We start from the raw sequence: 16,435 nt of genomic DNA on the forward strand, positions 1-16,435 counted from the left end.
TTTAGATTTAAAAATTAGCTTAGTAGCCTTAATATTGAAATTATGCGATTACCTTAAAACAGCCAACTTTTCATCTGACAGTATCCCCGGGTATGGAGGGGGTGGATCATAGACCGGGGGGTCCTCTGAGGGGTAGGGGGGCGGAGAGTCGGGCAGGTTGACCACAATATCCTCGCTGTGGGGATGGTGGGGTGTGGGAAAGCTGACACATCTGGCGCTGTCGTGTGCGTCAACATGGTTGGAATAGCTCGATCCGGCGCTTGATCTACAAAAAAAAAATAGTTATTTACATCATTTTTCATCAAAAATTATCAGTTAAATTGATCAATATTCTAGTTAAGCAATGTACTAGTTTTAAAATAACCAGTCAAATTTTAGTAAAAAAGCCTAACGTTTTTGGCCTAACGAATAAGATTGCGTGTGATTATAAAGCGTTGGTTACCCTTCCAGTTCATAATCGGTTGGGGAGGGATGGGAGACATTGAACGCTATTATCTACCTCTATTAGATATCATACCTGGAAACTGATTGACTTGATTACCTATATTTTACCTTCAGAAAGGTTTCAAAACTCGTAAATGTAGTGTCATAATTCAACTTTCGATTGCCTTAAATGCATTGTACCTGCCACTTATAGATCCAGCTGGGTTCTCATTTAGTTTCAGATAATTTGAGATAACAATCATACAGTATATAAAATAGTATTGTACCTGCCACTTCTAGATCCAGCTGGGTTCTCATTTAGTTTCTGATAATATGAGATGACACACATCATGCAGTAGACAACTATGGCCGTGGTAAACAGGTCTGGTATGGTTGTCGTTGTCTGAAAATAAAATGGATTTATTATTACTTGAATCCTACACAAATAAAGTGGAACTTGTAGCCGGCTAAAACAATAATCCCCCATCCCCTCCTCTCCTGCTTGATTAAACTGACCAATAAATTATGTCCATATAAACAACTTAAATCGACGACAATTTTTCCTCTGTCATAATATCCACGTATATTCTTCATCCTTTGAAAATATTAACATCCATGGAAATAAGCTTTTATACATATATTCTTTTTTTGCTAAAAGATAATCTACATGAAAACGACAACTATTCTTGAACGAACGAACGAATTAACAAATAAGAAACAGGATTAAATACACAGCTAATTCTTAAAGTTAAAATTTTTTCGGCTTACAGAATACAGATGGCTTATCATATTTGAGACAATTTACTACGAATAATAAAATGCAAATGGTAAGATTAATATATTTGGACTGGCCCCTTAGTTCTAACAAAACTGGAATTACTTACCCTGTCAGGGGCATAGAGTACCACAGCCTGTGATATGACCAGGTTCAGAGCTGTCCAGATTATCCAGGGGAGCAACAACCATTTCTTATCCTGTAATAGATAGATATAGGTAGATAGATAGATATAGATAGATAGATAGATAGATATAGATAGATAGATAGATAGATAGATAGATAGATAGATAGATAGATATAGATAGTTAGATGTGATATGACCAGGTTCAGAGCTGTCCAGATTATCCAGGGGAGCAACAACCATTTCTTATCCTGTAATAGATAGATATAGGTAGATAGATAGATAGATATAGATAGATAGATAGATAGATAGATAGATAGATAGATAGATATAGATAGATAGATAGATAGATATAGATAGATAGATAGATAGATAGATAGATAGATAGATAGATAGATAGATAGATAGATAGATAGATAGATAGATAGATAGATAGATAGATAGATAGATAAAGAGTTAATGTTTGTCTGTGATACTGTTTCAGAGCTTTGCTTTCATGAATGTTGTCATCCTTGTTATATATGTATTTCCATTTTAAAAATAGAATAATATTATCTTTGCTACATATATAAATTAAATACATTTTTCCACGGAAAATATATTATATTTTACTTTGGATAAAATTTCTCAAGTAATTAAATTATTTTACTGGCTTTAGAAAATTAATTAATGAAACTTTCCACTTGAAATTTTTATTTCGTTCTACATGTTATTTCATTTTATTTCAATTTTGATTCTACTATAACTATCGTATATTTTGTGAAAATAATCCATGAAAAAGGAAACTAAAAATCATAGAATTAAACGGCTATAACTATTATATTAGAGAAATTAATGTTTTGTTCAAATTTTGAAGGCTACCCATTTGGCTTCGCCCTTATCATCTGGCAAGGGTAAAAGCCAAAAGGGTCCTTTTCAAAAGAAACAGGGTCAGTTTTGTTGTTCAAAAGCTTCCCTGAAAATTACTGTCAAACATATTTTATTTATAATAACAAAATATTATTGATATCAAACAAACCAACACACAATTACATAGACAAACATCCAGTTACTTTGACTGTTAAGTATAATAATCATGGCTCGGCAGCCTCGCTTCAGCCGCCTGTAAGCCTCGGGAAAATCAACCGTTTTATAATTTTAAAAAATCAGCTGAAGAGTTAACCTGAACCAAATACGACAATCCCTTTTTTCAAAAAAAAGTTTCAAAGCATCAAAACTGTCTAAGTTTGAGGCTTAGTCGCGGCTGACGCACGGCGGCCGAGCCCTGTTAATAATGCAGTTACCATTTTCACGGCCAGTAGTAGAGCTAGTGAGACTAGAAATGTGATGGAAACTGACACAGCATATAGGGTCATCAACTCTTCCATCTCTGAAAACAATGGATATATTACTACTTGGATGTTACGCCAGATTATCATGTACTGTAATAAAGTAATACTCTCAGCTGACTAAAATACCCCCATTCCATCCCCGTTACCCCATCCCCTCCTATCCTAATGGATGAACAAAGTGATCAATAAGTGTAGTCTTTGTTAGCAAGCTAAATTGACGACAAATTTTCCCCTGTCAATATATCCACGTAAATCCTATATCCATGATGTAGTAATTTAATGTTAGTATTTGATCAAGCTCAGCTACTCTATAAAAACGTAGTGTCTGTCTGTCTGCCTTCGACTGTGCACAACATCAAAATCCTTATAATAAAGTAAAAGGGTGTGTGTTTGACTGTTTGTCTGTCTGTTTCTTTGTGCCGAAAGATCTCGCTTACCGCTGAACTCATAGGCCCAGGAAAGGTTTATAACTATTTTGGGGGAGGGTACAACCATCCTTTCCAGAGAAATCGACAAAAATATTTTTAAAAATAAAACGCCCTGCGGACAAATTTGCATTTGGCTAAAACATAACTAAGACCATCTATCGGCGAAAAATATATTTTGGCAACTAGCTGATTTTAAAATAGATTGAAAAGAAACAATTTTACGTGTCTCTAGAGGCCTCTAGTAATGCGTATAAGAGGTTAAAATATCTTATTATACTTTTTCTAGTAAATAAAAATAATTAATATTTATTTGGATAAGAGGGCTTATGATCATGATAAGAGTATTTGTAAGATTATCATTATTTATACCAATGGATATATTATTACTTGGATCTTACACGAGATTTTCATGTTCTCTAATAAAGTGAAAAGTACAGCGGACTAAATTAACGAGTTCCACCTTCCACCCCCTTTATCCCATTCCCTGCTCACTGGACGAACGAACTGATTAATAAACGAGTTCCATGTCAGCAAGCTAAATTGACGACAATTTTTTTCCTGTCATAATATCCACGTATATTCTAAATCCTTTTTTATTCCATTTCTATTAGAAGCGAAGATTTTCTACAATAAGGATGGGTACGTCCGTTTGTACATAACGAAAAATACAATAATTAATTTTGGAATACATGGTAGTAGCCTTTGACAACATCATTTTACATTCAATAATTATATTTTGATTATTTTTTATGATTCTTTTTGGCTTTTTGGCAGATTTACATTGATATTTTTTTTCAAAATCGGACATTTGTCAAGTGGTAATGTTAGTTTGTTTTATTGGTTGCGCTTCAATTATGGATGTTGTCATCCTGGTTATTATATGCAAGGAAAAGAAAAAAAGATGAATAAATATATTTTGATTACATGTCACATAGATCAGTGTATACCAGGGTGGGAGGGGACATTGGGCTGTTTATTACACTAGTCCTCAAAGTTTTATAATACATTTTCTTATTCGTTAGCTCAACAACTTCGGGGACTTTTATTGCATTTTGATTGATGCATTTAGTTGAGTATCAAAGCGTTTCTTCCACTAATTGTAATCTACAGAAGGGGTAATTGTGTGTATGATCAATGGGTATGTGCATTAATTTATCGGACATTGTCTTATCCCTTTAGATCCTTGGTATACAGTTATGATTGAATTATGTTGTTGTAAACAAGGTTAAGGTCAAAAAGTAAATTAATTACTTTTCGCTCTACGTGTTTTTTTTATTATATTTTTAAGTAGAGACAGCGTAAAGTGGCATCAAGAATGACGTCATACAATAAAATTGACCAATGAGAGGCTAGTATACAATTTAATTGACCAATGATAAAAATTTTTTATCGCATGACGTCATTTTATATAGGCACTTCGTTCTTTAAATCAGAGGCGTGTGCTAGGGGGGTGTAACCAACCCCCCGGCAAAATTTATGGTCGTGTATACAACCCCCTAGGTGTTCATCCGGTCACTCACAAGTAAAAAATCGGAAAATAACGCGCAAAGAGAGCAAATTTTATTTAACACTCCCTTTAAATTTAAGGGGGGTTCCACGACAAATGCAGGAGTCCCAAACGTCGGAGTGGACAAACGCAGGAGTGTTAAAATATTAATTTAGGTAAATATTTCCATACAGGTTAGGTTAGGTTAAGATATGAATATACAAATAAGCCCCCCGCAGGGGTTAGGAATAGGCATTTGAAAAACCTAAAAAATTGTTTAAAATAGGTTAGGTTAGGTTAAGGGTCCACTACCGCGTTTGTCCACTCCGACGTTTGGGACTCCTGCGTTTGTCCTAGGACCTTTAAGGGAGTGTGGCTAATTTACCTTTACACCCCCCTTAGCTGTATTAAGGGTTGTATCATCAGGGGATTGTAGACTGCATTTCTAAACCTCTCTGATGTAAAGAAAGACAGAACTTAATTGTTTGAAAGCTATGCTTAAAACAATATTTATTTGTCTCGACTATCTATTTTGAAACACCTGCTGTTTCAGTATTCTAAAAATAAAATAAAATAAAATAGCGGGACAAAATGCATCAAAAATCAGCCATGTGACGTCATAAAACTGAGGGAGATGAGAGGAGAAATGGGAAAGAAAACCAATAAGAAAGAGATGGAATATCCCTTATTTTTATCACGTCACATAGCTGATTTTTGAGACACTTTGTCCCGATACAAAATATAAAAATAAACTTACTTTTAAATTTTTCCATTTCAATTTGTTTGTGTATGCTAATGTCTGTATCTGTGGGAGTCTCCATAAATATTTCAGGTGGCTTCTACAAATATTTTAAAACATTAAACAATTTTTTTTTTAAAGATCTAAGTATTTGTATTTTTTTGTTGTATAATATTTGAATATATTGACAGGGTAAAATTTGTCGTCAATTTAGTTGTTTGCTAATATGGACCTCATGTCAACTCGTTCATCAATATTTATCGACTCTTAGCCTAATAGGAATAAATTTAACCTTTTTCCTCCATTTAAAAAAAGCTTTTAAGTAGTAAGACCAAATATTTTTAACAGATAATTGTTATTTCTTTCATCGTATTATAAACAGATTTCCGCGGATATAGAATGTACAATTATAAGATTGAAACCAGTTTTCTTAGCCCCGAGGTGCCGAAGGCACGGGCTACAAAAAACTGGTTTTAATCTTATGATTGAACATTTTTATTTTCGTAGAAAGCTGGATATAATACGATGCTAGCCATAGTTTTGTCGTATGGATGAGATCCGGTTTCTATCCACCGGATTCGAATGAGTACGAGAATAGTTATTTCTCGCATCGTATTATAAACGGCTTTCCGCGGATATAGAATGTACAATTATAAGATTGAAACCAGTTTTCTTATACCCGAGCTACAAAAAAAACTGGTTTTCATCTTAAGATTGTACATTTTTTTATTCGTAGAAAGCTGGATATAATACGATGCTAGACATAGTTTTTTCGTATGGATGAGAACAGGTTCCTATCCACCGGATTCAAATGAATACGAAAAAAAAAGATTTTTTTCAAGAGCTAAATTTAGTATTCTGATTTAAATTTAACAGAATCTTTATTTTGTTTTTGTAATATTGAATATAGATAGAATAGAGATAGAAAAGGAATATATAGAAGGGCTCGGCAGCCGTGTGTATGCCTTAATGAAATCAACTTATAATACATATCTTTAGCTGCCGAGCCCTGTGATATAGAAATTAAAGTTACCCTGATTTCCTGGAATCCTGTTGGTCTCCTAGACTCTTCCAGGTGTTCTCTGTACAGTATTTCCTTTCCATAGTTGAATGTTCCAACAGCCAGCAGTCCAAACACGGAATACATCTGAATTAAATATTATATTTATCATTCTATTATTTTCAAGCAAAGCCCTTTTAGTCAGAGAGGGGACAATGGCAGTTTATTTCACTAGTCCCCAAAGTTTTACAATAAAGTTTTCTTATTCGTTGGCTTGATCAGTTAGTGACTGATTGTTCTGTTAATTTCAGTGATCAAACTTTTCAACAACTAATTTTAATATACAGAAGGGGTAATTTTGTGTCTCATCATTGGGAATGTATATGAATTTATCGGCCATTGTCTTATCCCATAAGCAAGGAGCTACTCTATAACTCAGTTTTTCTGTCTGTCCGACCATCATTAAAGAATGCTATGGGGAAAATATGACTGGGACTGCTATTTAAAATGATCGGCTGAACTTTAACGAAAAATCACTACACATACATTCTCTATATCTATCTATCTATCTATCTATCAATATTGCTGTACAATTATTGTATAATCCGCCGCCACATGACTTTCGGATAGCCGTGCGTCAGCCGCGACGAAGCCTCAAAGTGAGAGTCATATATTTATATCAGAGTTAGACTTCTAGCTGATTTATAAAATTGTAAAAGATCGATTTCCGATTAAGCCCCGAAACCATTGTATAACAAAAAATATATTTTGACTCCAGATTAGAATATAAATACATTTTATTTTTAGTTCTCAATTAAAACATAAGTAGGAAAAATAAAAAGTCAGGATGGAAAATTTTTTTTCATGAATAAAAAATATATTTCATTTATTCTTCATAAATGTCAAGAGAGTTATTTTTAAACATTTTATCAATTATCAATTTTTAGGAAGAGAGTAGTTATTTATCATATCGGATTATAGACATCTTTCCGCGGATATTAAAGTGAAAAATCAAAAGATGAAAACTAGATTTATGATTTTATTTTGATATTAGTGGAAAATTCTCTGTAATACGATGTTATTCATGATTTTTTTAGTATGAATGAGAACCAGTTCTAATCCAGTGAATATTTCGAAGCCATACTGAAAAATATTAATATATTTTTATTGGAAATAGGTTTTTCAATAGAAATATTATTTAGCTCTTCACCAAAGTGAAAAAATAAGTTTTATATCATTTTCTTAAGAAATTCTTAAGGTTTACCTATGCTAGTTTAAAACACAAATTTAAAAAAAGAAGAGATTTTATTTAATTTACACAAACCTTTCATCCATAAAAAAAACTAGGCAGGGAGATGACTGTGACAATAAAGCTAAATTATTTTATTACTGCCAAAAATTAATCTTCAAGTTCTCTATCCCTGGATTTCAGAACAAGCTAGAAGAATTTTCTAGACAAGACACGAAACCAGGGAGGGAGGGGACATTGGCATATTTATTACACTAGTACACAAATGTTCATAATAACGTTTTCTTATTTGTTAGCTTTACAAATTTTGGGACTTCATTGAATTTTGATTGAAATATTTTCATAAAATTGTAATCTGCGAAAGAAATATCTATGTTACATCAATTTATCGGCCATTGTCTTATCCCTTTAGATCCATGCAGGAAACAAAAAAAAGAAAGGAAACCATGGATTTCCTGACTAAAGCAACAAACTTTATATAATACCAATGGATATAGAATATACATGGAGATATTGACAAGGGAAAAATTGTCGTCAATATACATTTATTGGTAAGTTTGTTAATTCAGCAGTAGGGGGTGGGGTAAAGGGGATAGATGGGGGGTATCGTTATTGTTGCCAGCTGCAAGTTTCCTTTTATTTAAAGCTAAAGGACATGAAAATCTGATGTAATATCCAAGTAATAATATATGTATTGTTTTATATAATATCTCAAGTTTCACAACTGTCCAAACTTTTATTTTGTCATTCTTTGCTTTGATGTTCAGTTCAGACATTTTCATAATCAATTAGTAGGTTAGGTATTAGATTAAAGAAAAAGAATAAGAGGAGGTACGAACTTTATTCAATTATACCATTTGTGGCGAGGACCCTGTGCCGACTCTATATTGTGACTTTGTAAACAGCTAATAGAGTCAGAAATGTAAACACATCTAAGATGCTACAAAGAAGCAAAAAACAATGCAGATTTAGTCTTTTGATAAAAAATATTGACGTCTAAAGTCTATTTAATTCTTATTTTAACATTACAATAAATAGTACATCACTGAAAATCATCTAAAAACATGATTATCGTTTCACTAGAATTATGTAATTTTCCCGAATAATATTTTTGTGTTTTCTTCAAGTCAAATAATAGAGGGAAAATAATTGTTGTTTACTTCTATCAATTCACCACAGATTCACGTAATATCTATTGGTAATTTTCCTGACGTTTTTAGGACATTGTACCTTGTTGTAATAGGAATCAGTGCTCCAAAAATCAGATCAACCGGATTAATATATAAAAATTATATAAAAATTTGTTGTTAAAAAAGTTAAAAATCAACTTGTTTAAAATGAACGTAAGGACATTCTGGTAACGATTATAGAGTTGCTACTCTTTCCAAGTCGTACCTAACTACTACAGGAATCATCATGCAAAGTTTAAAATCGATTGGACAATTTAAAATATGCCTAAATTAACGAAAAAAGCTATCCGTACCATAATTATAGAAAAGCTTCGCTTTTAAAAAATTGTTAGCGCGTAAAACACGGTTTCAATAACCTCTTGGGGGCTAGGTACTTTATAACACACCGTAGTGGAGCGCAATAATGTGTTTTAAATAGGTAACTTCCAACAGACAACCAACTATTTGATTGCACGACCTTTGTATGGAAGTCATAACTGTGCAATTGCATGGTAATAGGTTGCGCCTGTTTTGGGCCAAAACATTCCCTCTTTACTAAATGTATGTCGCACATCGGACATAGCAGCAGTAGGAACTGTCATCTTCTTTAGTTTCATCGCGGCGTTGAGCCGAAAATATATCCCATCACCTCCCCGACGACGAGCGGAGGCGCTACATATTAAAATATTTCCGTTGGTACAATACTATTTCAATACCTTTTATGCTTATTAAATGTAACTTTAAATTTAACAAAGCGTTTGATGATTTAAAAAATAAATATCCCGCTAACCAGGAGAGGGGTTCCCCTGAATTGTAGCTGACAACTTAAAATGATGCATTTAATGACTAAAATCTTACCAAGCTAAGTACAGCAATTGCTTTAGTGCCACTGCGCACACTAAAACCACAACAGCATGACGTTAACCAAGGCATTTTTAATTTTCTTTTTTATATGATTTTTCACTAAATTATATTTTCATAAATTTCTGAAAATAAAACAAGAATATTACATTATAACAGTTGTTTTAATAAGTTTATTGCTATTCATATTTCTTAATTCTATTAGTCATGTTCGAATTCTACTGGATTGTCGGACATTCGTTCAAACAATTCTTTTCCATTATGGCTTCGAAATCAATTAATATCCGCTGGATTAAAACCGTTTCATAGCCTCACTGAATAGAATCGTATTACAGACAATTTTCCACGAATATTAAAATATTTTCATAAAATTTATACCAGCTTTGTTAGCCCAGACATTCGGCCCCTAGGGGTTAACAAAATTGGTTTCAATCTTATACTTATTCATTTTAAAGTCCGCGGAAAGCTGTCTATAATAAAAATTTCATGCTATAATGATCAAATGCTAAAGTAAAATAAAGATTGTATTTTAACTCTTTTATTTAAGCTACATCTAAACTTAATTAATCACTTTTTATCTGAGGTTTCAAATTTCAATGCGTAATACAATGTAAAAACTTTATATTTTATGTTCATTTTCTTCAAATACAATCTTAGTTCAAATTATTCGTTATAAGGTTTTTAGTCTGAAGCTTAAGATTATATAATAGCTACTGAACTGGTTAAGATCTTTCAAGTTAAGCTAAAAATTTGTTTTTAGATTTTAAGATGGTTTTAGGTTATTTTTCGCCCCCATTTAAATACAAAGCCCCTAGATGATAAAATATGAATATCTCTTTACAATATATTATAAGCGGCGAAGCTTTTGTAAGCTGCGCTTAATTGCGGCTACGGCTGTCGAATCCTAATAACAACTATTTGTATACATACTTTAAAGCTTCTTTTTTAGGGTGGTATAATGAGGGGTTTCACGGGGGGTAATCTAATGTATATTTAAAATTTTAAATGGAGTAAAATAAAAGTTTTCAATGTTTGAGGGGGATACACACCTCTTTACCCCCAACCTTAGACGTCTATGCTTTTGTAACAATTATCTTACATCATCTTAAAAATTCAGATTCTAACTATCATAATCTATAGTTATAAAACCAAACAAAATAAACAAAGTATGAAAAAACTTTTGCGCAATAGATGGAAAACTGTTTTAATATCGATCCAATTTACATTTTTAATGTGTTGCAGAAAAAACTAAAAATGCATTTAATTATGGGAAAAAAATGTAATACTTATTTATCGCAACGTATTATAGACAGCTATCTGCGTATATTAAATTGAAAAATTATAGGGTTGATACCAGTTTTTTTCTGGGCTAATAGAACTGTGTTAATTTTATGAATTTTGATTTTAATATTCGTCGAAAATTGTCTGTGATAAGATGCTATAAATAAAATTTCAGTATGGCTAAGAACCGGTTCTAATCCAGCGGATATTAATCGGATTCGAGGCCATACTTGAAAAATTATACTTCAATTGTGATTTATGTGTTGACTAACTAACACAGGACAAAATAAGTTTGTTGTTAAGTTGAAGGCAAATATACAAATATAGACACACAATCAACATACAAACAACAAATCTAAAGATCTTATGACAAATACCTTTTGTATTTGATTTAAAAACGTATATTCATATACAGATTATACTAAAAATAATTTAATTAATTGATCTTATTAAAAGAAATATATTACAGTTCACATAAATTTAACAGGATATACTTTAAACTAACTTTCGTTTGTTAAAATATCAATTGTTTAACAAGGATTTGTAATCAACACAGACTGAAACTAAACTGTAAATATTGATAGAATTCTTCAGCCCAACCTCCCCGACCCCCACCCCCTCCTCAACCTCCCCGAATTCCCCTTTTCTCTATCATAACAATGGATATAGGATATACATGGATGTATTGACATAGGGAAAATTGTTGTCAATTTAGCTTACTAATATTGACCTCATTTATTGGTCAGTTGGTTCATTAAGTAGGAGCGGAGGTGTTGTTATCTAGCCAGCTGTAAGCATCACTTTATCAGAGTACATGAAAATCTGGTGCAACATCCAAGTAATAATAGATCGATTATAACAACTTCCCCCTTTATATTAGTGCATCCTCCTTTTTACCTTCCCTTTTCACCATGATTCTGTAAAATATTCCCCAAATTTGAGAGGTGCACACACACACTCACACATACACACACACCCACACACACACAATGTACATTCTGAATTTGCTTTCTTATTATTCTCTGAGAGTCGAGGAGAAAGAAAATAGGAGTTGCAAATAATAGAGAAAAAGAGGGGAAAAAAGAGACGTTCTGCCTTTCTTTTTCTGTATTCTTTTGAAACAATGGATTTAGAATATATGTAGATATTATGACAGGGCAAAAATTGTCGTTAACTTAAGTTGCTAACATGGCAGCACTTATTGGTCAGTTCGTTCATACCGTAGGAAAGGAAAAGATGGTGTAAATGAGGTATCTTTAGCCAGCTACAAGTTTCCTGTTGTTAGATTATATGATAATCTGGCGTAAGATCCAAGTAATAATAAACCCATTGTAGGAACTATTGTTGTAAAAGTAAATGCAGGTGGTAACCAACGAATTTAACCCATTTTCTAGCTAACTAACTAGGGCTACATTTCAATATATAATTCAGGAAGGTAAAGGACATTGGGCTGTTTATTATACTAGTCCCCAAAGTCTTATAATAACGTAATATTATTAGTAAGCTCAAAAAACTTTGGGGACTATTTTCAAATTTCGATCTATTGGTCTATTAAGTTAAGTGTTCAAACGTTTCAACCAATAATTGAAATCTAAACAAGGGAAAATTTTATTGTATATTATCGGCCATTGTCTTATCCCTTTAGATCCCTGAATACAACTACAATTAAATTAATCGTTTGACAGGAAATTTCTAGACTCATTTGGAAATTTAAATGGATATTTAGTTTTGTTAAATTGTAATTGTTTTCGTAATTGGTACAATAATCTTCAAAAGCTGGGAAATTCAAGTTTACCTTTAAAAGTTTCTAACAAGCGGACAAACGAATATTCCGAATTATTTAGTAGCTTCGCTAATAAAAATATATCAAATCAAACCAATTCAACATTGATTTGTCCCATTTATTTCTAATTTGTAGGTTAAATGTTTTGGTAAAGTCAAGAATACAAAATAAATAACTTTATTAAAGTGAATAGAATGTATATCAATTATTCAAACCCGCGACCGTGGCTCAACACGTAGCGTATCCGCTCGTCGTCGGGAAGGTGATAGGTTCGAATCTCGGTCCGACACCGCGTCATAACTAAAGACGTTAAAAACTGTTCCCACTGCTACTATGTCAGATGCGCGACGTAAATAAGAGTGGGGGGAATGCCTTGGCCCAAAACAGGCGCAACTCGCTACCGTGCACAGTTGGGACTTCTCAGACAAAGGTCGTGCATCTCAGAGAGTTGGTTGTCTGATGGGTGATTGGACGCTTTACACCGCAATCATTGCAATTGCAAGTATGTTCCAAGGTGCGTGGAGATATAGGTCTTAAATCAATTATTCAAAGAAGGATGACAACATCCATCCATAAAAGCGAAGCTCTAAATCAGAAGGAAGGACAAACAAAAAATAACTAGTGTAAATACTTAAAAAACAAAACATTCTAAGTTTGAACAAGTTTGTTGCAAAAATGCTTAATTACAGGATACAGTAAAAGGAGCTACTTTCATATTAAATTTTGATTATAGAGATGCCTCGCTTAAAATATTATTAACTTGTCCTAGGAATCATTATTACAAAAATTAGATGAATAGGATAATCATATCATACAAAAAGTTATTGTCAAAGAGGTAAAAATGGACGTACGGACTTTATTTAACGATAATAGAGTTGCTCGTTAATAATAAGAATCACCATACAAAGTTTGAAATCATAGGACAATTCTGATATATCTAAATTAACAAAAAAGCTTATCATCATGGACGGACGTACTGACCCTAATATAGAAATATTGAAAAGCTTCGCTTTCACAAAATCTAGGAAAAAAGACCAGTTGAATTAGAAATAAAAAATATTTAGTTCTCACGTGTTTAAAAACTTCAAATGTATGGCTTCAAACTTTCATTCAAACTCCTGTCATCTTAATCTAAATGGAATATCTTACTGTTAAAAGCGAAGCTTTTCTATATTTAGTCCATACGTCAGTTTCACTCTGTAACGGATAGCTCTTAGTTATTTTGAAATGTTAGAATTGTCCAATCGATTTCAAACTTAGAATTGGGATCCCTGTAGTAGATAAGTACGATTTAGGAAGGGTAGTAACTCTATAATAATTATCAGACTGTCCGTAGATCAATTTAAAACATTTTGACACAACTCTAATAAGTACAAATTCAGATATCGTAAGGGATATGAAACTGGACAAGGGGGGGGGGGGGAGTTCTGACACTTTTGCGTAAACAGTGATTATAGGCTTTGTCTTTGGAGATAATGGACAGGTTATTTGGCAAAAAAGTTTCCTTTTGGGATGTAGTTTTCCTATGTTCAAAAAAATTTTGGATTCGGCCTCCAGGTTCCGGTACTCCAGGCCTCCAGGTGGATTCTGGACAGGTAAAAAAAAAATTCAAGATAGAACAAAACTTATTTAACAAAAGTTTGTACTTTATGGATGGTATGAACTAATTTGAAGAAATTTTTGAAATCGGGCTCCAGGTTCTGGTACTGCAGGCCTCCAGGAGGATCCTGGACAGGTAAAAATTGAAAATTTTTAATTTCAAAGTTAGAACAAAACTTATTTAACAAAAGTTGGTACTTTATGGATAGTATGAACTAATTTAAAGAAATTTTTGGATTCGGCCTCCAGGTTCCGGTACTCCAGGCCTCCAGGTGGATTCTGGACAGGTAAAAATTGAAAATTCAAGATAAAACAAAACTTACTTAACAAAAGTTTGTACTTTATGGATGGTATGAACTAATTTGAAGAAATTTTTGAAATCGGGCTCCAGGTTCAGGTAAAAATTGAAAATTCAAGATAGAACAAAACTTACTTAACAAAAGTTTGTACTTTATGGATGGTATGAACTAATTTGACGAAATTTTTGAAATCGGGCTCCAGGTTCAGGTGCTGCAGGCCTCCAGGTGGATCCTGGACAGGTAAAAATTGAAAATTTTTACTTCAAAAGTTAGAACAAAACTTATTTAACAAAAGTTGCTACTTTATGGATGGTATGATCTAATTTGAAGAAATTTTTGAAATCGGGCTCCAGGTTCTGGTACTGCAGGCCTCCAGGTGGATCCTGGACAGGTAAAAATTGAAAATTTTCAATTTAAAAGTTAGAACAAAACTTATTTGACAAAAGTGGCTTCTTTATAGATAGTATTAACTAATTTAAAGAAAAATTTTGAAATCGGGCTCCAGGTTTAGGTACTGCAGGCCTTCAGGTGGATCCTGGACAGGTAAAAACTGAAATCTTTACTTTAAAAGTTAAAACAAAACTTATTTAACAAAAGTGGCTTCTTTATAGATGGTATTAACTAATCTGAAAAAATTTTGAAATCGAGCTCCAGGTTCAGGTAAAAATTTCAATTTTTACTTTAAAAGTTAGAACAAAACTTATTTAACAAAAGTGGCTTCTTTATAGATGGTAGGAAGTAATTTGAAAAAAATTTTGAAATCGGGCGCCAGGTTCAGGTACTGCAGGCCTCCAGGTGGATCCTGGACAGGTAAAAATTAAAAATTTTTACCTTAAAAGATAAAACAAAACTTATTTGACAAAAATGGCTTCTTTAAAGATGGTAGTTAATACCATCCATAAAGTATCAATTTTTGTAAAATAAGTTTTGATCTAACTTTTAAAGTGAAAAAATTCAATTTTTACATGTCCAGGATCTACCTGGAGGCCTGCAGTACCTGAACCTGGAGCCCAATTTCAAATTTTTCTTTAAAGTATTTAATACCATCCATAAAGTATCAACTTTTGTTCAATAAGTTTTGTTCTAACTTTAATAGAAAAAAATTTTAGTTTTTACCTGTACAGGATCCACCTGGAGGCCTGCAGTACCTGAACCTGAAGCCCGATTTCAAAATTTTCTTCAAAATAGTTCATACCATCTATAAAGAAGCCACTTTTTTTAAATAAGTTTTTTTCTAACTTTTAAAGTAAAAAATTACTGTTTATCTGTCCAGGATCCACCTGGAGGCCTGCAGTACCTGAACCTGGAGCTCGATTTCAAAATTTTCTTCAGATTAGTTAAAACCATCTATAAAGAAGCCACTTTTGTAAAAATAAGTTTTGTTTTAACTTTTAAAGTAAAAATTTTTTACTTTTACCTGTCCAGGATCCACCTGGAGGCCTGCAGCACCTGAACCTGGAGCCCGATATCAAAATTTTCTTCAGATTAGTTAATACCATCTATAAAGAAGCCACTTTTGTAAAAATAAGTTTTGTTCAAACTTTTAAAGTAAAAATTATCAATTTTTACCCGTCCAGGATCCACCTGGAGACCTGCAGTACCTGAACCTGGAGCCCGATATCAAAATTTTCTTCAAATTAGTTCATACAATCCATAAAGAAGCCACTTTTTTTAAATAAGTTTTGTTCTAACTTTTAAATTAAAAATTTTCAATTTTTACCTGTCCAAGATCCACTTGGAGGCCTGCAGCACCTGAACCTGGAGCCCGATTTTCTTCAAATTAGTTCAGGGGTGTATATTCTGCATAAGATTTATTTTTTTTCCCCGGCTACAAATTTTTTTTATTTTTTTCCCCCCCTAGTTTTTTCTCTCCAAGTAGGGCGGAAAA

At 32.7% G+C, this 16,435-nt stretch overlaps 1 protein-coding gene across 1 annotated transcript in view; it reads right to left on the reverse strand.

Moving 5' to 3' along the window:
* The window catches only part of LOC145305909 (uncharacterized), a 64,791-nt gene that overhangs the window by 1,982 nt on the left and 46,374 nt on the right, over positions 1-16,435 (reverse strand). Inside the window, exons 2-8 of the mRNA XM_080147781.1 lie at positions 9,583-9,709; positions 6,340-6,453; positions 5,325-5,406; positions 2,606-2,691; positions 1,308-1,397; positions 711-826; positions 53-265 (exon numbers count right to left, since the gene is read on the reverse strand). Of these exons, the coding sequence (XP_080003907.1) occupies positions 53-265; positions 711-826; positions 1,308-1,397; positions 2,606-2,691; positions 5,325-5,406; positions 6,340-6,453; positions 9,583-9,657 (776 nt within the window). The 5' untranslated portion in view covers positions 9,658-9,709. The remainder of the gene's footprint in view (positions 1-52; positions 266-710; positions 827-1,307; positions 1,398-2,605; positions 2,692-5,324; positions 5,407-6,339; positions 6,454-9,582; positions 9,710-16,435) is intronic.

Source organism: Acartia tonsa, chromosome 2, assembly GCF_053477335.1.
Source record: "Acartia tonsa isolate MP-2025a chromosome 2, ASM5347733v1, whole genome shotgun sequence".
NCBI lineage: Eukaryota > Metazoa > Arthropoda > Copepoda > Calanoida > Acartiidae > Acartia > Acartia tonsa.